At 40.4% G+C, this 27,993-nt stretch overlaps 1 protein-coding gene across 6 annotated transcripts in view; it reads right to left on the bottom strand.

Moving 5' to 3' along the window:
* Positions 1–2,078: 2,078 nt before the first annotated feature.
* Positions 2,079–27,993, bottom strand: part of OSBPL3 (oxysterol binding protein like 3) — a 179,300-nt gene continuing 153,385 nt past the window's right edge. For all 6 annotated transcript variants that reach the window (XM_043589106.1, XM_043589109.1, XM_043589108.1 and 3 more), the window contains 7 exons: positions 21,885–21,948; positions 17,396–17,474; positions 15,832–15,976; positions 13,132–13,276; positions 11,309–11,435; positions 9,551–9,673; positions 2,079–5,853 (listed from right to left, as the gene is read on the bottom strand). In XM_043589106.1, coding sequence (XP_043445041.1) covers positions 5,757–5,853; positions 9,551–9,673; positions 11,309–11,435; positions 13,132–13,276; positions 15,832–15,976; positions 17,396–17,474; positions 21,885–21,948 — 780 coding nt within the window. In that variant the 3' untranslated portion in view covers positions 2,079–5,756. The remainder of the gene's footprint in view (positions 5,854–9,550; positions 9,674–11,308; positions 11,436–13,131; positions 13,277–15,831; positions 15,977–17,395; positions 17,475–21,884; positions 21,949–27,993) is intronic.

Below are 27,993 nucleotides of genomic sequence, written 5' to 3' on the forward strand. Positions count from 1 at the left end.
AAGAAGCGGCAAGGCCCTTACCTTTACATTTCGAAGAAGGTATAAAAGCAATATACAACATTTCATGAAAAGAAACACGCAGCTGTGGGCCACCTGGGTGGCTCAGTTGGTTAAGTGTTCAACTCGATTTTGGCTCAGATCATGATCTCATGGTTTGTGAGTTTGAACCCTGCATCGGGCTCTGCACTGACAGTGCAGAGCCTACTTGGGTTCTCTCTCTCCCTCTCTCTCTCTCTCTGCCCCTCCCCTGCTCATGCTCTCTCTCTCAAAATAAATAAGTAAACTTAAAAAAAATGTGACAACAACAAAAAATATCACAGAGAATCAGAGTTGTTACAAAGCATAACTAACCATAATTCATCCTTGGTAAAATAACTCGGAGTCAAAATGATTTAATAAATTCTATCCTCTCAAAAAAGAAAAATTGGCTCTTAAGCCTATTTACTTACTGAAAATTCCTCTGAAAGCCCAGATGTGAACTCCTCCAGTGAATATAAGGTCCAGGTGCTTGTATTTCTTTTCTTTTTTTAAAATGTGTTTTATTTTGAGAGGGGGCACTGGGGAGAGGCGGGGAGAGAGAGGGAGAAAGAATCCCAAGCAGGCTCCTCGCTGTCAGCACAGAGCCGGAGCTCATGACCTGAGCTGAAATCAGGGGTCGGAAGCTCAGCTGACTGAGCCCTTTAAGGGCCCCCTGAAGGTGCTTGTATTTCTGTTCGCCACTGCCCGCCCCCTGCCCCAGCAGCTGAACTCTAAGAACTGGGGTTGCCTGCTTGCTTGGGTTCAGCCACCAGGTAGGATGGAGGCCATTGGAGACTGAGGTTGGGACAGTTCTTCCTTCCTCTGGGCTGGATCTTCTAGCAGAGCCGTCCCTCCACCACAGCTCCCCATGGCCCGATGGCCCCTCCCTCCTCTGAAGCTTCGGCTCCTTCAGGGCGGCAGTAACAACTTCCTGCTGTTGCTAACATGCCTTTAACCTGTGAGAAGCCCCTCAAGTAGCCCCTTCATTTTCGTCTCTTTAAGTACTGGAATTAGATTTGGTTTTCTGCAGGGACCCTTAGTAATAAGTCCATAATAAGAAACCCTTGCCTGAGTGTGCAAAGGACAGTGATGTCCTGAGGTGCAGGGCACTGGTGTCCATTCATCACGTTAATGCTGGTATTCTATTGGTACAGCTAGAAAATAATAGGACTAAGTTTGTAAACCAATGGCCTGGAACTCGTAGATTCAAAATTTATTGCCTCCTTGAAGTCGACACTTCTAGATGCTTTAAGACCTATTTCAGCAATGGCCAACATGTTAAACGGCCAACATGTTAAAATATTCTCAGGTTGCTTTTTAAGATTTCCGTTAGTGTTCATAACCCATTATTTTGAATGAGGTTGGTAAATAGTCCTCCTTTGATGGCAGATTCGATTCAGATCAACAGGCAATATCAACAACACATATTTGAAAATTAGCAATAATTTCATTAGGCTTCTATCCAATTTTCACTAATTATCCTCAAAATGTCTTTTATACTTTATTTTTCTTTTAAGCCAGGATCCAACCAAGTTTCATAAATTGCCTTTGGTTGTCTAAGTATTTTTTAGGGACACAGAGATGTGAGTTTATGCACATAACTGCGATCCAGTGCCTTGTGTAACATGATGTATTTATCTTGTCAGTGAACCAGGTGGGCCTTTAGTGAAGACGAAGAATGTTCCTAGCATTGCAAAGGACATAACTTGGATATGGGAGGAGGAGAGGAGCCAGTCACTCATAAGGGCCGTTAAATTGGTGTAAGCAGTCAGCACTTTCCTTTTTCATGTTAGGGCCCGCAGAAAATCTTATTTCCATAGTATGCTGGGGTAAACACAGGGCTCCCTCATCCTGAGGGCTGGGGGACCTACATTTGTAGTACATCCTGAAAATGTGTGGCAACTTTTTGGGTTCCCAGTTTATGTCTCAGGGTATTCTTATTTCAAATCTCTGTCATTTTAGGTAACCTGGTGTGTTTCTTCCTCCAAAGAACCTAGAGTCTTACTCTGTCCCTTTCAGCAGCCACTAATACCCATTAATCTGGAAAAACAAAGACAAAGTTGGCCTTTTTCCATGTTGTTTATTCCCAGTCAACTAGCTACATGAGGGGGATAAACAAATTAGTAGGAGCTTTGTGGAGATAATGAGGTATGGGTGGAAGGGTGGGATTTAAACAGAAAATAATCTTATACACAGCTAGATAGAAGATTTACAGACATCCTTTTTTTTTTTTTTGTAAGTATCCTCTGAGGGTAACAGAGGAAGATAAAACCATCATGAGTAAAATAAATTAGCAACTTTTTATCATTGCATAACCCAAACAGAAGTCTCAGGAAGTGGTTTGCATTTTCTGTCATGATTTACAGATACTTATGTGATACATATTTCCAACACAGGGAAATAAAGACTAACACCGAATAACAGATTCATATATGCAGAGGGAAGTTGAGCACATGAAAATAGCTATCATCTGGTAGCAAAAATAGATTTATGCTGATGTTAATATCAAAATTAAAGACATTCAAATAAATTATGCCAATACATTGGAACTATTATTCCTAACATCACAAGAACAACTTTATTGCTCCTACTCATAACTTTAAAAAAAAGGTCTGAGAAAATTATACGATAGTTTGAGGGCATGATAGAACTTCTGGAGTATGTTAGTAAGCCTACAACAAAATTCAACAGCGAAATAAAAACTTTATGGTTTTTCTTTTAGGGTTGACACTGTTGATGGTCGAACAAGACCACTCATCATAAATCTGGAAAATACGGATAAGGGACAATACTTCAAGTTCAAGTAAATGATTTACTGATGGTAATTAATTATAAGCAGAATGTGAGAAAGGCAGCAGCTCAAATAAACAATCAAGTATTTTTGAGGTTTTTTTTTCTCTTCCAGAGAGCCCCACAGGAAGCAAACAAAGATTGTGGGCTATTGGGGTACTTTCCTGGATAGATAACTGGACTGTTGTCCTAAAGTGAACTCTGGTTCAATTAGTACCAGAACTGGCCTGACTTTTGGGAGGCGAATGGCATGGAGAGCCGCCTTGTGATTCTGATTATTACATTTGACTCGGGAAATACCAGACTGTGCTTTGGGGTCAGCAGAGGGAAGCCATGTGCTGTCTGGATACACTGGAGAGTGCTGGTTTCTTCCTGAATGAATCACCTGCAACTTGGGGTAATCGATAGTGGCCATAGGAACTTCTGAAGTACAATGTGGTTGACGGTGCAAAGTCCCATTCCCAAGAGTATCTGTGTAATTCCCCATGGATTTGGGATAGAATCATCAGGAATAAAATGGAGGTTGGTTACAGCATATCTTAGATGGTGCAGTGACTGCTATTGTTTAATTGGGATTTTCAAAGTTCAGAAAGTCAGATTCTACTTCAATTCTTCCCAAAGAATGCCACGTTTGTTTTCTTTATCTTAAAAATATGAAATACTCTTGAGCTACAAATGACATGGGAAGGTGCTTTTGAGAATAGGGACTAAAGGAAAAAAGAAGCCATTTCCCCCTCAAGGTACTTTTAAGATTGTAACAGTATGACTCACTAAGCTGTTTAAATTTTAGAAAAGCCCTTTACAGATGCTGGTACTAGTAGCTTTTTAAATTTGCATATAGTTCTGTACTATATTCTAATTCACCTCTGTTTCCATCTCAAGTAAGAGGACTACAAAGGTGGTATTTGGTCCATTTATCTTTGTGACTCCAATATAAAGCATAAAATCAATTGAAATAACAGCACGGGGACAATTAAAAAATTTCCAAATACTATATAACAATGCTACACCCATTCAGGCTGCCCATCTTGGTTTTGTTGTTTCTTTTTTGAGCCAGCCTCTGGAGGAGGCCTATTTCATAGTCGATATGGCTAAAAGTCCACATTTTCCTTCACATTGTGAAAACTAGGTTTGTTTTCCCCTAGAGTATCCTTACATCTACAGCCTGCTTCTTCCTCTCTGTGAGCAGACTTTGGATATATGCTTGAAAAGAAAAGAACAAAGCACGTACCAAAGAATCTGATTGTGTCCTTTAACTGCTTAGAAATGGAAATGACATTCACATTGTGTTCATCTTGACTTCTTGATAAAATGGAATGAATGAATGTAATATTTAAGGAACCATTTGTTGTTTTAAAATGCTAATCATTTGCAAATTCCAAAAGGCCATGACTCACTTTCAGTAACTCTACATTTTGAAAGTGCAATACTGTCCAACTAGTTGATTATTTGGTGTAAACTGAAAAAAATCATGTGTTCTTTTTTCCTGATACTTATTCTACTTTTCATTCCTAGAATTCTACATGCTCTGAAATTATTTAAATATCTGTAAGTGTTTTCTGGCGAAAACTGTTTAACACACCATTATACTTGATATTCCATAGGACTGTTATGGACAATAGAGTCAAAGACTTAAAAATTACGCTTTGGTTTTAATGTAATCTGGGCAGAAGTTGGAACTACTTTGATAACACACTTCAACTACTGCACAGATTCTATTATTGTACTTTAAAATAACATATTTAAAAAGACAAAGTTTCCCCTTTCAGGAGTTATCATCTGTATTATTCAAGACTGCTGCAAGACTCACAAAAGAGGGAAATGAGTAAGAAGAAAGTGTAGGAAAGAGAGAAGACAAAGCTTCATCAGAACACAACACAAAGGAAGAACATCAATTCTCTATATTTGTCTATAAGGCAGATGGTCAAACTTCTTATACAAAATCTAAAATATGGTGTTATTAAGAGGTAGAAAATACCAAAACAGTATTTAAGAAAAAACTGTTGAGTTCTTGAAAACAATCAGTTATTTTGCTAAACTTTTAGAAAGTCAAACTGCTGTGTGGAATGCACCGTATGTTTTATGCTAAACTGGAACATTCCATACTCAACAGAAAAGTAGGGAGTGGGGAATCTAGGAGTGGGGCTGGGGGGAAGCAGAAAACAGTTTCTTGTCAAGAATTTGGTCCTCACTAAGGAGAGATTTCCTACTGTGTCTCTGGGATGCCATTGTAGTGTTTAACTAATGGGCATTTCTCAGATTGACAATTTCTCTGAGTAACAGGGTACAGTTTTGCACATAAGGCAATAAGAACTCTAGGGAGGGATGAGCTCAAATGCTTTTCCTCTTCAGGAAGGTGCCGTATCTATGTCATATAAAAACGTACATCCTACTAATCTCCTACCAGCCTCCCAACCACCAAAATGGAAGTATTCTTCGGACTCCAGCACCAGCAGAATTGTTCTGGATGAGCAATTCAAGAGCTGTCGGAGGCAAAAAGATATCTGAGCTACCAAATTAAACTTGGGTAGCTTACGCATGAGTGAGTAACCCTGGGTATTCTTAGTTCTTAATGCACCTGGGAGAGATAAATTTTTTTCTCCAACATAATTTTATAAGGCATGAATTTAATTTGAATTTTCCTAACCTTTGGAAAATTAGTGTTAAAGCTTCTTTTTTAACCCACACATTAACATTCAGTCTTTCATTTTTATTAAATAGCTTATATATAAAATGAAATATCAAGGTGTTCTACATTCATATAAACAATTGTGATAACATTTGAAATTATAAAGGAAACTATTGAAGAAAATACATACTTAAATACAATGCTAAGCTAAGCACAGGTAATCATTCTAGATAATTTCTTTTAAATATATAGACACAGGTTTGTGGCTTCAGAAAGCAAACACAGGAGAAGTACAGGTGTATCATTCTTCTTTCCTTTTTCACCACAAGACAGGATGGTCCAGTTTGGAAAAACCAAGATCTTTTCTAAGTTCCAAATAGGTGCCATTGCTCACCCAACAGTCATCATTGGATTTCCTGTGAAGGATAAAAGAATTTCTTGAAGGCTGCTGAAAACACTGTCATATTCTCTCCTTCCCTTTCCCTCCTTTCTTCCTCCCAACCCTGGGCCAGGCTATCATTCTTACAGACATACAATGTCCCTGATAATCTCATACGGGAACTATGAGGGAACAGGAAGCCTGGAGGCCATTTTGTCACTTCTGACTTTGACTTCTCAAACTTAGAGGCTGTGAAAAATGGTGCTTGAGAGAAGCATGGATAAGGGAACAGTTTGTCATATATAAAACATGGCTGGGATGACAGCCACACCTTGGGTGTGACTATGGAAAAGCTACAAATCAACTAGATTGTTCAATGAAGTGATAAGTTAACATTAAAAACAAAAGGAATTGGAAGACATAAGAGTCAGGAGAGAATAGCCTTGGTTCACTATCCTTTGAATAGATAATATATTAAATAGATGAAAATTCAAAAGGTACAAAAGGGTAGATAGCTAAAAGTTTTCTTCTTATTCCTATCTCCCAGATTTCCAGTCCTTTTCTTCAGAGGCAATGATGATCTTATAAGCTTCATTCTTTCAGGGAAATTTCATGCATGTGTGAGCACGCATGCATACACATACATACTCCACTCCTCTCCCATTTCTTCCACAATGACAGCACTCTATGGTGTCCTACCTTTTGAGTTTTTGACATAACAATATATATTGGAGATCATTTTCTGTTGTCACAGTAAGTTCAGCAAACTACAGCCCAAGGGCCAAATCCAGGCTTCTGCCTATCTTTGTAATGCTGTTGTTTTTTTTTTTAAGTTGAAATATAATTAACATAAATTGTTATATTTGTTTTAGGTGTACAATATATTGATTCAACAATTCTGTACACAGCCATTACATCAGTGGTCACCATAATAAGCGTAGTCACTATCTGTTACCATACATTATTACAATATTATCAACTATATTCCCTATGCTGTGTTTCTCATCTCTGTGACGTATTTATTTTATAGGTAGATACGCTTTAATCTTAATCCCTTTTTATTGGAACACCACCATGCCCATTTGTTTAACTGTTGTCTATTGGTGCTTTTATGCCGCTCAGTGGGTTGGAATAATTACAACTAAGACCTTATGGCCTGCAAAGCTAACAATATTTACCATTTATATTTTATAGTCCCCAAAAGTTTGGGGACTCTGTGGCAATAGGTAATCCTGATTTTTTTTTTTTAAGTTTATTTGTTTATTTTTGAGGAAGGGGAGGGGCAGAGAGCAAAGAAGAGAGAGAATCCCAAGCAGGCTCAGCACTGTCAGCACAGAGCCCGACCTGGGGCTTGAACTCACAAACTGTGAGATCATGCTCTGAGCCGAAATCAGGAGTCAGATGCTTAACTGACTGAGTCACCCAGGTGACCCTGATTTCTTTTTAAACAGTCGCATGATATTCCATTGTAGAAATGGACCACAATTTAACAGGTACCTTACTGGTGAGCCTTTAGAAGGTTGTTTTTAATCTCTAGCTATCACAGACATATGTTAATAATAATATGATAAACATATAACAATATGTAATTTTGTACATATGTGAGTATAGTCACATTAAAAATTCCAGTAAGTAGAACTATGTCAAAGAGGGTGTACATTTATAATTTTGACTGATATTTCATATGCTTCAAAAGCATAAGTGGAGAGTGCCTGTTTCTCCAACCTCCCAGGAACAGGGATTCTTATCACACTTGTTTCCCTATTCTAAGAAAGGGATGTGTCTAAAATAAGCCAGTCTGCATACCTAGTACTTGACTATGAAACAGAGGAGCCCAGTTCTATAGGAACTGTAGTTGCCACTTGGAATTTCTGTGGACACTTCCCTTGTTCCCACATTCCTCTGTCACCTCTTTGCCAGGACCACTACTGCTGAAGAATTCTTGCCTTTTCTCCAGCTCTTCATTTGCCACATCTAATAGCGTGATAATTTAACAGACAATCAAGAGGAAAAAGAGCCACCTGGCTGCATCCATGTTCTGTCCTTTTCCATTCCAGACATAATTCTAGATGGTTTCAACAACAGCCTAGATAATGGTTTATATTTTGCATTTAAATGTTAATTTATTTCTCATAGAGCTCCACAGACTTTGTGGACTTTCACATTAGGTAAAATTGATGACTCTCCCTACCTAGTTCTTGAGACAGTTTAGTTACCTACAGTTTTTAATGATCCTGAATATACTGCAATGAACATCTTTATAAATCTAATTTCCCTTGTTTAAAAATGACATGAGGTGCGCCTGGTTTGCTGCGTCAGTGAAGTGTCTGACTCTTGATCTCAGCTCAGGTCTTGATCTCAGGGTTGTGAGTTCAAGCCCCATGTTGGGCTCCATGCTGGCCGTGAAGCCTACTTAAAAAAAAAAACCAAAAAAAAACCACAAAAACTAGACACAAGACCCTAGATGATTTATGAAAGAAAAAGAAAAAATTAGCCTACTTAAAGGTATATGTGTATATCTATCAATTGATCAGCAAATCAACTGATCAGTCTGTTAATCTATCCATTTATCTATCTCTTGCCTTTAAAAAATAGTTAAAGATGTCTTGTTTTTAAAATATTTAAACAAAGTTATGAATATTCTGGGATGAAACTCTGGTTGATCTTCATTTGCTTATCTCCTGAGTCTGGGGAAATGATCAGAAGGGATCTGGCAAAACCCACATTGACTCTAGGGGGAAAAAGCATTATATTTTGGGGATGAATAGTACTTTTTGCTATTTTGGAATACAGACTTTATTTCTGCTGCTGACAGATTAGTAGCTAATTCCTCCTAAAAGTGTTCATGTTATCCATTAAAACACAATGGCAACCAAAACAAAACAAAAACAAAAAGCAAAAAACCGAAAAACCAACCAACCAACAAACAAACCCCAAACAAAAAAACCCTGGGTTCCCTGAAAGCAAGACTGGGGTGGAAGGGGTAGGGCAGAAGCCTGTGGCTTTTCTATGTGCGCCTGTTTTAATGTTGATTTTTTTTTTATTATTAAACGAATAAAAAAGCCCCTAAAACCATACAAAGCCCTGGCCAGTAGTCAGGAGAGCCAGGTGCCAGTCCAGGACATTTCACTGGGGCCTCCTATGTTCCCTGGGCCTTTGCTTCTGCCCAGTTAATATAAAAGAGGGGGTAAAGGGCTGATGATCTCTGATGCCCCTTCTAGATCTTTAAGTCTATTTTTAACAGGACTTTAATGGCAAGTTATTTTAAAACTAATAGTAAATGTTCCAAATCCAAACTGAAGTGTTTTGTAACTTCTGCAATTCAAGAATTAGACCACTTGCAGGGCACCTGGGTGGCTCAGTCCGTTGAGTACCTGACTCTTGATTTCAGCTCAGGTCATGATCCCACGGTCATGAGATTGAGCCCCATATTGGTCTCTGTGCTAAGTGTGGAGCCTGCTTAAGATTCTCTCCTTCTCTCTCTGCCCCTCTGCCCAACTTGTGCTCTCTCTCAAAAAAAAAAAAAAAAAAAATTAAAAAATTTAAAAAAAGAAAGAATTAGACCACTCAGAATTTCCATTTTCCAGGGGAGAAGTTTCTGTACTCTGAAGCAAGAAAAACACCAAGAAGGCTCTCCTTTGGGGAGGGGACAGCCCATTTACTCTCTTCATACTGGAAGCATCAGGTGTCACCAGTACCTATCCACCAATGACCCACACAATATGCGCACACACCTGAAAAACCGCGGCTGGTGTTCCACATTATTTTCTTCTAAGACCCGTCGCCTTTCTCTCTGTAGCTGTTCAATCCTCTGCTTTTGTATTTCAGCTTCTTCCAAGTTCCCTTCTTCTAGGAACCTGAGGCATTAGGGAAAAAAAACAACACAAATTCTGAGAAAATACTGTTAATCATTACTTCTAGAGTTATGAATCTAAGACTGGATATTCAAAATGCTTCCCTATAGGTAAGAACCCCCCTTCAACCTTTAAAACAGTATTTTGAGGTAGTTAGGGAAGACATCATCATCATCATCATCATCATCATTATTTTAAATGTTTATTTATTTTTGAGAGAGGGACAGAGAGTGAGCAGGGGAGGGGCAGAGAGAAAGTAGGACAGTGGATCCAAAGTGGGTTCTGCACTGACAGCACAGAGCCCGATGTGTGGCTCAAACTCATGAACTGCGAGATCATGACCTGAGCCAAAGTCGGACGCTCAACTGACTGAGCCACCCAGGTGCCCCAAGATATTATTTTTTGAACTGGAGCCATACATGGCTCAAAAAATCAGATCTATAAAAAGGAATTTGTCCCTTTCATCCCCATCTCTCATCCCACCTGTTTCCTCACCATACCTTTTGCCTGTAGCCTCAGAGTACATCAAACTTTTGAATCTTGCTACCTGATACATTAAGAATTAGTATGTTTTTTAAAAATGCATTTTTAAAATGCATTAGTATGCATTAGTATGTTTTTTAAAAATATGCATTTCTTGGGGCACGTAGGTGGCTCAGTCGGTTAAGCATCCAACTCTTGATTTCAGTTCAGGTCATGATCTCACAGTTCGTGAGTTTGAGCCCCACATCGGGCTCCATGCTGACAGTGCAGAGCTTGCTTGGGTTTTTTTTTTTTCTTTTTTCTTCTCTCTCTCTCTCTGCCCCTCCCCTGCTTGCTATTTCTTCCCTCCCCCCAAAATAAACTTTTTAAAAAATTTTTGAAAATATGCATTTTTCAGTGGGACTAAGCATCTTTTCATATGTTTAAGGGATATCTGCATTTCCTACTTTGTGAACAGTTCATTTTCCTATGTCTTTTTTTTTTTTTTTTTTTTTTTTTTAGTGAGTTAATCTTGATTTTTGAAACCAATTCATGAAATGAGTTGAAATATAGATTTCCCAGTTTGTCGTTTGTCTTTTTGACTCTGGGTATAAAAATATTTTTTTACTTTGCCATGAAGAAGTTTGTTTGTTTTTTTTAAATAAAGTCAAATATATAATTTTCCTTTTTCCTTTCTGGGTTTTGAGTCTTAATTAGGCCCCAGGGCAGAGATAATTATTTCTATTATACAGAATAGGAAACTGAGACTAAGAAAGATGACACAGCTTGTGGCCAGCAAACCTAGAATGAGAAGTTAGGTTTTGTGCACCAAAATAATTTAAATCTGAAGTGTAAAGGAACTGGGTGTTTTTCACTCTTTCAAATACACAGTTATAAGTTCTATATTATTATAGGCAGTAAAACTCTTAAAAATAAACACTTTGGGGGGATATTTCAATAGAAATAAGGCTTTACTGATGAATAAAGGCCAGGCCACATATAGAATTAAGCTGGGCTCCATACCTTCCATGACATGATTGTTTTCAGTCCTCCTAGACCTCTACTCCTAACGACATTGTCTCTCTCCAGCTCCTCTGATGGCCTGGGAGTTGTTAGTAAGACTCTTTATAAAGAGTTTTACATCTCTGGAGATAAAGATCTTTAAAAAGTCCTTACCTTTGGTCTGGTCTAAATCGAGTGTCAGTAGGTGGTAATAAAGACTTTGACAATGGATCCATTTCATTTAATTCTAGGGCAAACTGTGTGAAGCCATAATATTGCTCATAGCCTTTTGGCATGGGATCTAAAAGAAAAAGAAATCATTCATTTCCAACTTCCTTTCATTTACATTACATTTTAATTCCTTCACCTTTTTCATCTCAAACCAGCTATTATTTTATCTCTCTCAGCTCTAAATTCTTCCATTTCTATTAAAATATTCTGGCTAACAAATAGGTGTTGAATGTTCCTCCATAAATCTTTTTCTCCCTAAGTTTTCTTCTACCTACAAGGATAAGACCTCTTTTGTGTGGTCAGATAGGGAATTTATGTAATGCTCTGAAGTTTTTATACTGTGCAAGTTATAAAAATAATTTGTTACAAAAATAAACATGTGAAAAAGAACTCTGGGTCCATGTTTTCCTGACTAACAACACTCTCACTCTGGAGAATCAATTTTTCATTTAAGAAATGTCAAATCCTCCTGGAACTCTGTCTAGTACCTAAAATAGTGTTGAACCCATAGCAAGTGGTCAATGTTATTCTTTTTTCCATTCCTGCCCTTCCTTTTACCAAGTCTTGTCCCTCCATATCTTACACATTTATATTTAAAACTAACTCAGTGGAAGCCGGGAATAGACGTGGGATTATACCGGCAGAAATACTGCCAGCTGGATGTCAAGGGGACCGAATGAAGTAAGGGTGTTGGACCACTGGCATTTTACAGGATGCTTCCATCAAGTTACCCAGCTGCAAACATGTGTTAACCCTCAAGCAAAGGGAAGAATGAGTGGGAAGGTGATTCAGAGATTATCAGGGCTACCACTGCCACCACAGGCCCAGACGACAAGGCCCAGCGGGGGAACGATGCCTCCACCCTTCAAAGGATGGGGCCACTGCCACAGTTTCAAGCTGCCAGGCTGCCACCACCCAGAGCCTTGGGCCCCTGCAATGTATCACTGCTACATTGGGAGTGACAAAATGTGTCCTCAATGGTCTGTGCTCTTGACACAGCTAAGTTGCCTGTATAACAAACACGGCCCATCCTACCCCTTCCTTGTTAAGTAACAGCACACATCCTAATGATTTAAGTCACTATTAGAATGGTTTTGTTTTATTTTGTTTTGTTTTTATCAGCCCAAAGCATTCTCGTGGTGGTATCTCAGAATGATGGTTTTATAATATGACCAAGACTTAAAAGATGGACAAACGTCTTAAAAGGTTTTGGGGGACATGTTATGAAGGTTTGGATTCCCTAGCCCTTTCTCCCCACAGCTGCTCAAGGGCTATTTTTCTAGAATTACAAGAGACATCAGAGTGGTTAATGGTATTGGGTGAATCTGGGAGACCCCTGACTTTTGTAGAAGCCCCAGGTCACTCTTCTTGTCCACTGACAGTTTCCTCTTTATTCATTCTTACTCTAGAATGACTTCCTGTGCTTCACTAACACTCCTTAGTGCCCAAGATAGGCATAGGAGTGATGTGTGTGGCCTGGAAGATTTCCTCAGAGAGAGTGACCACGGATTAAGTGACCAATGGCTTTGTTCCAGGATTAAGAACCCAGGACCTAGCAGGCCAAGTGAGGTGTTGTTGAGAAGCATAAGGATGAGGCTGAGATAATGATTACTGAATGAAAGAAGGGCTGGCCGCTCGAATGGAGTTCAAAGCAGGTAGAGGCTAGAGGTACGAGACAGACACTGCTGCCAGCCCGCCTGCGGTTCCTCTGGCCATGTCCCCTACCAGACAGAACTGGCCCAGAACTGATTAACCCGAATACTAACTTGCTCTCCAGACACAAGTGGACGAGGAGGAGCCCCCACAGTAGATGCTTTCGTGCCATTTCCCGAAGAGCCGATGCACGGCTTTTCCATTCTTGTCAAATACCGTACCTTCAATCTCACGGGCATTAGTGCTCCAGTATTTTGCCTAGAATTCAAATATAAGTTATCTGTTTAGTACTTTGGGGTCAACTTATTACAGATATTAAGAGGAAAAGCAAAGGAAAGAGAAAAAAACCACAAGAATGATTCTGCATTAAAACTTTTTGTAAACCAAGAAGGAGGCTCCTTAAAATTGGTCATAATAAAGCAACCAATTTTCAGTTTCTCCGACTATTTCTCCCCCAAACTAGATTTGTTCATCCAATCCATTGGAACATTAGGCAACCCTTGTTTACACTGTGGAATGGTCCTGGTCTGAGAGAGCAGCTCAGCTCAGCTCAGCCTTGTGGGTTTTATACAGTACCACAAGGTGGCCAGCAGAGGGTGGTCTAACTCCCTAGAGTTGTGTGGTTTTTTTTTTCTTTTTTTAATCTCCCCATTACCTGGCTGCCCCAAAAAAATCTCTAAGAAAGAACGGAAGGCATTACTTCATAAATCAAAACTCCCAGTGCTATTTTCAGCCAAAACAGAATCCATATTTGGAAACCAATAAAGTTGAGTGGCATTTTGGGGCCATATTCTGGTGGTTTGGTTTCCCCCTTGTGTGTCTACGAGGAAGATGGAAGGAAGGACAGAGTACAGCAGCATCACACAGCTGAATCAGAAATGTAAACCTGAGGTCTCTACTCAGGTAATAATGGAGGGAAGTGGCAAAAGATACCATCCAGGCTCTTAAGTGTATTCTGAAGCAGGAGTCTGGTTTTCTATTATAGACATTTGCTGACAAATCCAATGCTGGCAATACAAGGGGATGCCACAGAGGAAGGGCTGTGCTCCATTGGGAAGGGCCACATCTGCTTTCAGATTCTCTTTCAACACCAGAGGTACGTCCAGTGTGCCAATCCCCTCATTTCTTGTAGCCACAGAAATCTATTCTCTGGCCCTAAGTGTGTGAGTACTAAGTAGACGGTAGAAATGGGATTCAAGCACATTTCCTTGGGGAAAGTGCTGAGAACCAGGTGGCCTTCACCTGGGTCAGGGTGCTGAGCTACATGAAGTTTTCAAGGCAGAGTCATTTTTATATTACCTCAAACATTACTAGTCTGATTTATAGGATATAATAAAGACCTCCTTCTATCTTGCCATAATATCCCCTACAGGCTACAGGTGGTGCAGGGAGGTCCTGCATGAAATGCCACAATTAGAGCCTAATCTCTTGGCTTCTGATTTTGATCTTAATTAAATGCAAATGTTCCTTTAAGACCATGTTAAGTACATGATAATTTTAAGGGGAAGAGGAATCTAAGGGAATTGAGGCACTTGGAAAGGTAAGCAGACTATTCCACGCTTTTGCCTTTGGCCAATCTGTTCATTTACCCTATGAATGTTCATGAGCCTTTCCAGACATCAGCCTACAGCAGTGAGCAAGATTAGACCAGGCTTTTGCTTCTCCAGAGTCACGGATGGTGAGGCGGGTGTGGGGAACAGAAGATGAAAACACACAAGTAAACCAACAGTGAGCAAGCTAACTATAGATGGGAATAAAAACTTTGAAGAAAATGGGATATGATAGAGACTGACTAAGAAGACAGGGCTGATGATGAAGGATCTGTGGAGAAGGGCTCCAAGCAGGAGGAAATGGAGAGAGAGAAAGGCCAGTGTGGTCAGAAGGGGAGGGAGTGTTGGTGGAAGCTGAAATTGGAGAGGAATGAGTGTGTTTGTGTGTGTGTGTGCGCGCGCACATATCCATATAGAGGCAGGTATGTGTGCATGTGCGTGTTCATATATGTGCAGCCAGCTGTGTGTGTGCAGGTGTGTGTGTGTGTGCATGCACATGTGTTCGCATGTGTGTGTATGTGCCAGTGTGCGTGTTTGTGTGAATGTGTGAACATGGGGGGGGGGGCGGTGGGCAGTGCATAGTGCACAGCGCCTTGTGGGCCATTGTCAGGAGGCAGGCTTTTACTCTAGGAAAGACAGAAGTTGTTGGAGGAATTCTGGGATATACAGTGTGACTTTTGTTTTTTTCATTCTAGTAAAACATAAATAACAAAATGTACCATTGTGATCATTTGTAAGTGTACAATTCAGTGACACTAAGCACATTCACTATGTTGTGTAACCATCATCATTTTATATTTCTAGAGCTTTTTCATCTTCCCAAACTGAAACCGTGTATCCATGAAACACTAACTGCCATTCCCCAACCCACCAGCCCCGGGCATCACCATTCTACTTTTTGTCTCTATGAATCTGACTGCTCTAGGTACCTCAAAAGTGGAGTCACACAATACCTGTCCTGTGTCTGGCTTATTACACTTAGCATAATGTCTTCAAGCTTCCTCCATAAGGTAGCATGATGCATTACATTGTATAAGAGTCCCTCTGGCTGCTGCAGCGAGGACAGACCACAGGGGAGTAAGAGTGGAAGGAGGGAGGCTCGAAGGGACCACAACCCTGGTCCAGGTGAGAGGGGTTGGGAGGGGGGAACACCAGGGATCCCCTGACATTGCTTGCCTGATGGCACAAGGGTGAAGGTGAAAAGTTCCCTGGGATGTCCCGTGCCCGGAGGCCCTGCTCTGCCAAGGCCTTTCTGGCGGTTACCTTTATGAAATTCACTTTGCAGTGGCAGGAGTCATCATTCAGGTTCTTGATGACAATCTCCCCATAGTGCTCAATCCATCTCTGCCCGCTTAAGATGTTATGGATGCAAGAGGTCACTTTGTTCCACTCAAAATGATCTCCAAAGCTAAAAAGGAGGAAATGGTGGCATTAACAATTCCCAGAAGAGCCAGCAGCAAATGCAAACAGATATTGCTATTAAAAAAAAAAAAAGTCACATAATGAATTATTCCTTCCTTCATTTCCAGAACCAACTGGGTGCCTAAGCCATGCTGGGCATTCTGACTTCCACTCCCCCAGGAGTCATCCGTGTCACAGAGGGGAACAGCAGTCAGAGACGGCCACTCTGGAAGCTGACAGGGACTTCACTGGAAGCTGGTGATGTCCTCGAACAACCCACTCTCTCCTTTGACAGAGGAGAAAACTGAGAGCCAGAGGTGACTTGCCGAAAGTCACCAAACTAGAAAACGGAAGAGGCAATGGGGAAGGTGGGGGCATCTTCCACAATCTGCTCTCTACACACATGTGCACATGCATGCACACATATGTGTATATATGTGCACATGCATACATATGTATATATGTATATGCAAAGACACATATCTATGTTATAGATAAATCTTTCTTTAAAAATTTTTAACGTTTATTTATTTTTGAGAGAGAGACAGAGCGCAAGCGGGGGAGGGGCAGAGAGAGAGGGAGACAGAATCTGAAGCAGGCTCCAGGCTCTGAGCTGTCAGCACAGAGCCTGGTTGCAGGGTTTGAACTCACAAACCACAAGATCATGACACGAGCGAAAGTCAGACGCTTAACCAACTAAGCCACCCAGGCGCCCCTGTTTTATATATAAACCTTACACATATCTTAAATCTTTTTACAATGAGAAAGTATTCAGACTTACAGAGTCATATAATAATTATGAGGATAATGATAATAAGACCAAACACTTACATGGCATATACTATTTGCCAAGTACTCTTTAAAGTGCTTTATGTACATTATTCCTTTAATCTTCATAAGCCCTGCAAAGTAGGTGGTTTATTTCTCGTGTTTTATAGATGAGGGAACTAGTGATCAGAAAGATTAAGTAACCTGCCCAAGGATTTGCAATTAGTAAGTGGCAGGGTGAGTACACGAGTCCTATTAGCCCAGTCCCGGAGGCCACACTCACAGCCATTTGGCTTTATAAATGAGTACCAATAATCTCTGTAGGATCAAGTCCATATCTTTCTTTAAAGGAATTCTGACAGTGAGGTAGGACAACAATGTTAAGGCAAACCACCATTCTTAATTTTGTTAGAAGTGGAAACGAGTTTTAAAAGAGCTTTTTTTTTTTGTTCAATGAACTTTGGTTTCCAGGTGGCATTTCCATTTGAAGGAGAGAAAATGTGAGCTTGTCAAAATGAGGTACATTTGAACTTACTGTCAAACCAATGAAAAGGGAAAAAACATATACTCAACACCATGGGGGACAATGGGAGTCCCATTCCTAAAGCTGTATCTTGGCCCTAAATTCTATAAAGTTCCTAAGCACAGAAGAACTTACGCTGGCAGAGTCACGTGGGTGGTGCCAATGGGGACAATTTCCATGGATTTGCCCCAGAATTTGTTTTTCCATCTCATATCTGAAATGAAATACCAATTAGTACATATTTAAAAGGAGAGCCACACAGATCAGAGAATTCTTAGGCTGCATGAATGATCAACCACTATATAGAACCTCTTCATAATAAAATTCATTATTATACAGGATAAATTTTCATTCAATATATGTACCAATTGAGTATCTGGAACAGAATCGGGGAACTAAAATTATAAGGTAAGTTCCTTCCCTTAGAAGAACTCACAGTATGAAAGGGAGACAAAAGTGAAAACAAGTAATGCCCACAAAGAGAGGCACAGGCTGTAACTGAGTATGTTTAAGAAGAAATGGAACCATAGAAGTAGGAATGACCAATATGGGTGGGGAAAAGCATCAGTAGAGGCCTGTCTGAAGGGGGCACTTAGACTGGGCTCTGAAGAATAAGCAGGAGTTCACTAGGCAGGAAAAAAAGCAATAGAAGGCAGAAGACAGTTTGTTCAAAGGGAGAGAGGTATAAGAGAACATGGCGTGGTTCTGTCCCACAGGTCTTGGATTGTTCAGCGAGACAAGCTGAAAGACAGACTGAGTACAAAAACAATGGGCCCTAGAAGCCAGGCTAAGACATCAGGTGTGTATACGCTGGGGGAAAATAAGATGTTTGGTTAGACAGAAAACTCATGCGATTAGATACAGACTTTGCAGAGGCAATTGGGACCAATACAGAAAATGGACCAGGAGCACAAAAGATGAGAAGCAAGGTGACAGGTTACAAGGTTGCTGTAATTGCTCCAAGGATAAGTGAGGGTGAAGTGACCTAAGGCCGTAGCAGACAGAGTAGAAGGGAATGATCCCAAAACCAGGAAAAGAAGTAGGAATAGAACTAGCTGACAAATAGATGCCGATTGTGACAGACAGGGAGAATTTGTAGATGGTCTCATAGTTTTCTCATTTGCATAAATGGTGGCACCAACTGGAAGACACAAACGGAAAAAGAACAGAGTAAAAACAGAAATTTTAAAAAAAGGAATAGAAAAACAATGGCAGAGAGGGTGATCCCTCTGACTGCTGCATGACAATACACAGACCATAGGGGAGCAAGGTGAAAGGAGGGAGGCTGGTAGAGGGCTGTGGCCATGATGCAGGGGAGTGATAGGGCTGGGAGCAGGCAGCCCTTGGCCACATGATTTCACGTCTATAAAATATTCCTAATAGGCAAATCCATAGAGATAGAAAGTAGGTAAGGGATTGCCTAAGGATGGAAGAGGTTGATGGAAATTAGAAGCTGGGGTGGGGTAGGTACTGGTAGGTAGGTGGGGGTGGTTTCTTTTGGAGTGATGAAACTGTTCTGTCGGTGGGAATGCAAACTGGTGCAGCTGCTCTGGAAAACAGTGTGGAGGTTCCTCAAAAAATTAAAAATGGAACTACCCTACGACCCAGCAATAGCACTACTAGGAATTTACCCAAGGGATACAGGAGTGCTGATGCATAGGGGCACATGAACCCCAATGTTGATAGCAGCGCTTTCAACAATAGCTCAATTATGGAAAGAGCCTAAATGTCCATCAACTATGGATGGATACATACAATGGAATACTACTTGGCAATGAGAAAGAATGAAATCCTGCCATTTGCAGCAACACGAATGGAACTGGAGGGATTATGCTAAGTGAAATAAGTCAGTCAGAGAAAGACAGATACCATATGCTTTCACTCACATGTGGATCCTGAGAAACTTAACAGAAGACCATGGGGGAAGGGAAAGGTGGATAAAGTTACAAATAGAGAGGGAGGGAGGCAAACCATAAGAGACTCTTTTTTTTTTTTTAATTTTTTTTTTTCAACGTTTATTTATTTTTGGGACAGAGAGAGACAGAGCATGAACGGGGGAGGGGCAGAGAGAGAGGGAGACACAGAATCGGAAACAGGCTCCAGGCTCTGAGCCGTCAGCCCAGAGCCCGACGCGGGGCTCGAACTCACAGACCGCGAGATCGTGACCTGGCTGAAGTCGGACGCCTAACCGACTGCGCCACCCAGGCGCCCCATAAGAGACTCTTAAATACAGAGAACAAACTGAGGGTTGATGAGGGTGGGAGAGAGGGGAAAGCGGGTGATAGGTATTAAGGAGGGCCCTTGTTAGGATGAGTACTGGGTGTTGTATGGAAGCCAACTGGACAATAAATATTTAAAAATGTTCTAAAATTGATTGTGATGGTAACTGGACAACTTTGTGAATATACTAAACCTCAGTGAATTATACTTTTTAATAGGGGAATTGTATGACATACAAATTTTATCTCAATAAAGTTGTTACCATAAAAAGATAATTGGCTGTTTAAAGCAAAAACAGTAATGTTGTATTGTGGGGTTTATAATGTACGTAAATAAAATGTTATGTTCACAGTAGCACAGAGGTCACAGGTTAGGAGAAGGGAAATGGAGGTATACTTTTGTAAGTTTATTACACTATATGTGAAGTGGCATATTACTTGAAGATAGACTATATTAAAGATACATAATATAAACCCTAAAGTAACAACTAAAACAATGAAACAGAGGTTTTAGCTAATAAGACAACAAAGGAGGTATGATGGAATCATAGAAAGTACTCAGTCCCAAAGAAGGCAGAGAAAGAAAACAAGGTGAACAAAGAACAGATGCAACAAACAGAAAACAGATAATAAGAGGCCACATTTAAACCCAACTTCATCAATAATCATAATAAGTGTAACTGGTTTAAACAACCTGATTAAAAGGCAGAGAAATGTCAGATTGGATTAAAAAGCAAGAGGGGCACGTGGGTGGCTCAGTTGGTTCAGCGTCTGACACTTGATCTGGGGTCAGGTCGTGATCTCACAGGTTTGTGAGGTCAAGCCCCACATTGGGCTCTGTGTTGATAGCATGGAGGCTACTTAGGGGATTCTCTCTCCCTCTCTCTCTCTCTGTCTCTGCCCTTCCCCTGCTCTCTCTCTCTCTCTCTCTCTCTCTCTCTCTCAAAATAAATAAATAAACTAAAAAAAAAAAAAAAAAGCAAGATTTGGGAGTCATGAGCCTATGGGAATAGGTGGGATTGCCCAGGAAAAGGCTGATGAGAAAGGAGAATGGAGACTGAAGAGAATACTGTTGTGTAAGGTAAGGGGCACACAGAAACTACTTGGGAGAAAATCCTTCCCATCACATAATACATCACATCATCATCATCATAATATGCTTCCGTGGTCAGTGACTCTTAGCAATTAGGAAGTTAGAGATCTTATAAGAATTCTTCCCAGAGGGTTTCAGTGAAAGTTAGAGAAGTTTCTAATCAAGCTTCAATTCTAAACTTTACTGGCAAAGATTCCGAAAGGGAACTACGGTACTTGCAACCTAAAGCGATATTGTCTCCAGAGAGAGGAACTGAGTGGCTGGGGATTGGGGTGGAGGGGGGGGATTATTATTATTTTTTTTTTTTTGCAAAATATTCTTTTATATCTTTTAACTTTTATAGGGTTTTTTGAAAAGGCAATGTGGTAACTCAGGTGTTATCACTGTGAGCAGAGAAAAATGCTTTAAAAACTGATGTGTGCTCATTGTTTGAAAATCATTGTTTGAAAACCCAGGATGTTCAAATTCTCCTCCTAAAGTACACTCTGCCTTTTGAATAAATATAAAACTTAATAAAATTAATTAATCCATTTAGGAAATATTTTCAGTCTTATTTATTCTTCAGAACAACCCACCCTCCTCCCAAATCCAAAATATAAACTGAATATAGGGACAACAACTCCCCAACTAAAAAAAAGTCAGCAATATAAAATGTGATGTTTAGGGGTGCCTGGGTGGCTCAGTCGGTTAAGCGTCCGACTTTAGCTCAGGTCATGATCTCACAGTCTGTGAGTTTGAGCCCCGTGTTAGGTTTTGTGGTGACAGTTCAGAGCCCGGAGCCTGCTTCCGATTCTGTGTCTCCCTCTCTCCCTGTCTCTCCCCCGTTCATGCTCTGTCTCTCTCTGTCTCAAAAATAAATAAAAACATTAAAAAAAATTTTTTTAATAATAAAATGTGATGTTTAGAAAAAAAATTAAATTTTTCAAAAGCAAAAAGAACCCTGTTGTCTAGACTCTGATATATGCCTGTAAGTATTTAGTGTCTCTTAAAATACACAAGGCATTTCAAGTGGCTGTGGAATTAGAGAAAAAAGTTACAGGAATAAAATGGTGGTGGCCTAGACATAGATGGAAAATTTTTTTTTTTAAGGGAACAACTTAAATTATCCTCCTGAATCCTTAATTATGAAGTAGACAAACATCAGTAACTGTTCAGAGATGAAGGCATGAACACCAAGTGGTGTAAATCCATCCGACAAAGCCCAAGTCCAGGGCATACTTTTGATCTTAACAAGCACTTGCCATAGTTCCTGATTAAAACAAATCTATAACATTACAAAAAATGATGGAGGCCAAATATATTAGCACATTACCTTGCCAGAAAACAAAATTTCCAGACTCAGCGTGACATGCAGAGATAGGTGGATGGTGGCTGACCTAATGGAAGTAAAATCCAGAAAACAAAAAATTAATTGACTTTCACGTCTCATAAAATCCATTCCTTCACCCTTGGCCTTGAGATGTAACAGTGTGCAGTGTCAAAGCGAAGTTTAGTTTTCCTTCAACAAGTCTGTCCTCAAGAGGGCGCTCCTGATACACTCAGCCCTGATTTGCTCAAATTCCTCAGGCCTAAGAAGAAATCAGGTGATGGAAGCATCTGGAAGCTCTGGGAAAAACAGCCAAAGAGGCAAATGTTGAGGATAAAGAGATGTTTTGGAAAGTGTGAAGCAAAAGCAAGGGCATGCAAGGGCGCCTGTTCATAAACCATATAATCTGACACTGGCTACCAATGTCAAAATCTCTATTAGCTGTTGTGAAAGTACCTGCAAATGTTTTAATTAAGATGTCAGATAATAGATATTTTTGAATGCTGCTTCTGAGCCACACTAAAATGCTCCAGCTCAGATTTTGCTCCTTTGAAAGCTCTGTATCACAAAGCCCAGCCTCTTTCCAAATCACCTAAAAGACTGATTGATCCAAGATAATTTTTTAAAAGAATAATGTTTCTATAAAAGAAAGAGCCAGGGCACCTGGGTGGCTCAGTCGGTTAGGCATGTGACTTTGGCCCAGGTCATGAACTCGCAGTTCATGAGTTCGAGGCCTGCATCAGGCTCTGTGCTGACAACTCAGAGCCTGGGGCCTGCTTCAGATTCTGTGTCTCCTTCTCTCTCTGCCTGTCCCCTGCTCTGACTCTGTCTCTCAAAAAATAAAACAAAGTGTTAAAAAAAATTTTTTTTTAAAGAGCCAAACAATCATTGAAGAAATGTTAGCCAACTGCTAAGATACACATTTTATTCATTTTCTGTCAAGATAAAAATATCTTCAGTAAATAATGTAATTTTGTTCTAGGAAAGAGAATCCCCTGGAATAGAGACTATGGCACATCCCCCTGTGTTCTGTCACTGGGGTCATTATTTCTGTTTTATTCACTAATGAAGAAGCTAAAGGAAACATGGCTCCTGAGTTAGATTTCCTTGTTATCTTAGTAACTCCAGGCATGTGAGTGGCGAATGTACCGTTACTAGGATTCAGTACCAGTGAAACCAGAGTTATGCCGACAACAACGTTTCAAAATTTCTGTGACTTAGCTGGTTCTCAGTGAAGTATCTTATACTTAGAGCATCTAGCCTAATACCTTCACGTCACACGTGAGGAGACCAAACCCAGAGAAACTAAGTAACATTTCCCAAACACATTGAGAGGGAAGAGAGAGAGGTGAAAGGCAGCAGTTTTGGTGCGTATCAGCGGTTTCCAGTGAGGAGGTGACTCCTCTTACCTTGCTCTGGACCCTCAGCTGTAACAAGGAACATGATATGAAAACCACTCATAGGTGCCACTCTGCTGGGTGAGGAACTCAGGGAGAGAGCCGTGCCACATACACATTTAACTGATGGCATTTCAACTGTGCCAGCTTGACCCGATTTCAACAGGGCAGGTATCTTTCAGGTCTCAGTGACCATAAATCCTAGTTCTGACACAAGGTGGGAGATGCAAATTTGCTGTCCCTTGGATGGTTTTAGTTACCAGAGACCTCCTGAGAATGTAGCCCCTCTCCAAACAGACACAAGCAAAGACACTCAACAACACTCATCATCAGGAAAATACAAATCAAAACCACAATGAGATACCATCTCATACCGGTCAGAGTAGCTAAAATCAATAACTCAGGAAACAACAGATGTTGGCGAGGATGTGGAGAAAGGGGAACCTTCTTGCACTGCTGGTGGGAATGCAAACTGGTACAGCTGCTCCGGAAAAGAGAGTGGAGGTTCCTCAAAAAATTAAAAATAGAACTACCCTATGACCCAGCAATTGCACTACTAGGAATTTATCCAAAGGATACAAAAATGCTGGTTTGAAGGGGCACATGCACCCCAATGTTTATAGCAGCGTTATCAATAATAGCCTAAGTATGGAAAGAGCCCAAATGTCCCTCAATGGATGAATGGATAAAGAAGGTGTGGTTATATATATACAATGGAGTACAAGTCGGTATGAAAATGAATGAAATCTTGCCATTTGCAACAATGATAGAACTGGAAGGTATTATGCCAAATGAAATAAGTCAGTCAGAGAAAGCTATCCCATGATTTTACTCGTTTGTGGAATTTGAGAGACTTAACAGATGATCATAGGGGAAGGGAAGGAAAAATAAGATAAAAATGGAGATGGAGGCAAACCATAAGAGACTCTTAAATACAGAGAACAAAGTTGATGGGGATGAGGGCACTTGTTGGGATGACCATTGGGTTTTATATGTAAGTAATGAATAAAAAAAATGTAGCCCCACTCTGTGCCTATGGGATTTTTCAGGTCAATTTTTACTTCCAGCATGCTTTAGAAGCCTAACTCCTAAAATGCAACTCTCTGCTGGCCTTCATTGTCTTCCTTTTTATTTTTTAATATAATTATTTTTTTAATGTTTATTTATTTTTGAGAGAGAGAGAGAGAGAGAGAGAGAGAGAGAGAGACAGAGACAGAGCATGAGCAGGGGAGGGGCAGAGAGAGAGGGAGACACAGAATCCGAAGCAGGCTCCAGACTCTGAGCTATCAGTGTAGAGCCCAGCTCCGGGCTTGAACCCACAAGCCTTGAGATTACGACCTGAGTCGAAGTTAGATGCTTAACTAACTGAGCCACCCAGGTGCCCCATTGTCTTCTTTTTTAATTGAACTCCTTTGGAGATACTTTTTATCACAAAATGTTGCAAACCCATCCCTCTTTTCTCCCCACTGCCTCCGCACCCCTGCCGACCCCACACCCACTCCGGACTATCAATGAAAGCAGTGGAGTTAATTTTTAAACCTTGGGATCATATAAAACTAAATGAGGCAAGACAACACCCACACCCTACTTCTCCCCTCCCTTCCCCCTGTAGCAGGTGAGGAGCTATGGAATGTTCCCCCTCCCCCATAACGTAGGCATATTTTAAAGTAAATTATTAAAAGGCGATCGTATTTATTCCTGCAGAAACAATGTAGTAAAAAATGTAGGATTCACAGTCTTGATCAAGAATTTGGCCTTTTGTAGGTGGGGCCAAATGTAAACATTAAAGCAAAATACAGTATATACAAACTATAAACCTCTTCTGTAATAATTTTAAATCCCATAAAACAGGGATAAATACACTGTCCACATGAATTACAAAAGAAGCCCTATCAGTCCATAAAGCATATATATGTCCCATAAAAAGGCAACCTCGACCTTTTAAAACTATTATGTCAGATACATGAATCAGTGCTTCGCAGAATGACTTTACATGGGTTCAAAGGATGTTTCCTGAATGAGTAAATCTCAACATTCACAGTATCAATGATTTTGCTTTTTTTTTTTTTTTTCTGGCTTAAAAAGGCCTTTGGGAGTGATTTATTTGGTGCACATTTCTTTTAAGAAGTTTACAAAGCTTCTCAGGAAAATGAAATTGGTGTCTTCGTTTTCTTCGATGTATTTCCTCACAACAGGTATTTATTCATGAAACATTTCTGGAACATCTGCCATGTGCTACACTAAGTGTCAGGGAACAAGGGAGCACTTTTGGGGTCCCATAGATATAGGTCCTAACCAGGCAACATCATCTACTGGCCAAATGGCCTTGAGCAAGTTTTTAAACATCTTGGGCCTGAGTGACCTCATCTGTAAAATAGGGCTAATGCCAGTGACTTTGCAAACAAAAAGAAGACACAATTAACATGTCAGGATCATCCACTGGTATGAAGTGGGCGGAGACTAAATTTTAGCCATTTTTCATGAGTAGTATTTCCACTTAGTTATCATGGTAACCTTGTGTCTTCATTCGCCTTATTTTATAAATTAGGAAACAAAGGACCCATCCAATGCTACACAGTTACTAAGTGACAAGGGGTGGTGCTTTACACCAAGGTCTTCTGATTCCAAATCCAATGCTCTTTGCTTTATGTCCTAGCTGCCTCTCTATGGCTGTTCTCAAGGCTGAGCTCTGGTCACTTCCCAAAGCCTCCGCACACCATTAAGTTCCCATCCCGAGGATATTTAGACAAAGAATCTTTGGAGTCTGACCTTCTATTCTGAGTCTCATTTATTTCTTTGTAAAATGAGGTCTGAGGATCCCTCTGACTTCAAAATGCTCTAAATCTAACATCTATTCCCAATGGTCTTCCTCAAATCCCAGCATCAGTGGATGTCAGCCAAATGGAAAAAGATTATACCAGGGCTTAGACTAACTCAAAGGGCCCATCGAAAGGGGGTAACTCAAGGTTCGTAATTTAATCTTTGTTGATGGCAATCTTTCTAAAATCTACTGGAGTAGAGAATGATGGGCACAATCTAACCTTAGTATGGGATTTGATTGAGTTTCTATTCCTGTTATATCTTAACCCAGATGTAACCCAGAAAGGCACTGGATTTTGAGTTTGGGTCTGAACTGACCCAGTCCTGAAGCAGACACTGTCCTGTCTGTCAGGCTACTGGATAAATCCAATTTAAAGGGGTTCTTATCATCCCTCTCCACCATCCCAATCAAATAAGAGCACTTTCTAATCGGTAAAGATTCTCAAACATTCAGGAAATTAGTATATATGGTTTTTATTGTGCAGGTATTTATATGCATCTTTCTTTCGACAAGCCCAAAACCAGTGAGTTCCCCTAGTGGTTGAAAATTCTTATAATTTATCTGTATATCTCAAGACTTACCTAATCATTAATAATTTCTGATTAGAACCTAATCATTTTTGATTTATATTTTGAATGTACTTTATAGAAGAGGCAAGTGGTATGGGGAGAGGCAGATGGGGAAAGAGTATATTTCAATATTTGTGTATTTTTGTAAGTATATCTTTTTTAAATTTAGAAAAATATCCCTTAGATACATCACTTCTGCAGCTGTCCAGAGACCTAATTTTTCAGTCTTCCTAGCTCCTGACTCACCTCCTATCTTGAAGGTCAGCTTGTGGAAAAGAGGACAAGTGCTAGGTAAGAAATCATGCAGAGAGGGACCAAGTGGCCATTCTTCCCACAGCATTTGTCATTTACTAATCAGTAAAAAGAAAGAAAAAAAAAAAAAGAAAAAGCATATGATATGTCAGGCACTGTCCTTGTCACTGGGGATACAATGAGAAATCAAAGAAACAAAAACCTTCATGATTGCAAGATAGATAATAAAGAAATGAGTACATAATTTTTCAGTTGTGCCATGCGTTAAGAAGAAAGCAAGGCGTGAGGATGGGGGGATGGTAAGCGGGAGTGCTGTTCCAGACATGGTGGTAGGGGCAGGACTCTACAGTGGAAGTGTCTGGGGCTAAGAGAAATAAGGAAGTTAAGCACGTGGAAAACTGGGATAAGTGCATCCCAGACAGCACGGGCACTGCTCAGGGCTGGCAAACACTCCGTATGTTTGAAGAGGGGCAAAAAGTGCCTGGAGCTGAATGAGCAGAGGTGCGACAGGCATGCTCTCTGGAGCTAGCATCTTGGTGGGGCTTTCTGGGGCCATGGCCAGGAGTTTGGATTTTATTCCAAGTGACAAGGGAAATCACTGGAGGTTTTAGAGCAGGTGTTACTTGCATTTTGAAGCAATCGCTCTGGCTGTTGGGTGAGGAATTGGCTATGGAAACAAGAGACCAGTGAATGAGTCTATCACAACAATCCCAGTCACTGATTGCCATTGCTTGGGCTTGGAGGCTAACCCCAGTGGGGGAGGCAGTGAAAATGGCTGGCTTTGGAAGGAAGGCTTCTGAAGGAAGTCCCCAGGATTTGCTGATAAATAGGATATGGATTCTAAGAAAAAGCTATTAAGGATGATGCCAAGGCTGCTGGCCTGATCTTTGGGAGAATGCAACTGCCAATTATTTTCTCTTCCCCCATGTTCAGAGTTAATCACCTGGTTTGACAAGCACGTGGCTTCTTGCCAAAACAGAAACAAAAACACGTGAAGCGAGGACTTGACCCAGACGTGAAAAGCACTGGTTTACTTGCCTTGTATTCCATTTATTGCTAGTTTTATTTGAACAGCC

Source organism: Prionailurus bengalensis, chromosome A2, assembly GCF_016509475.1.
Source record: "Prionailurus bengalensis isolate Pbe53 chromosome A2, Fcat_Pben_1.1_paternal_pri, whole genome shotgun sequence".
NCBI classification, from domain to species: Eukaryota; Metazoa; Chordata; class Mammalia; order Carnivora; family Felidae; genus Prionailurus; species Prionailurus bengalensis.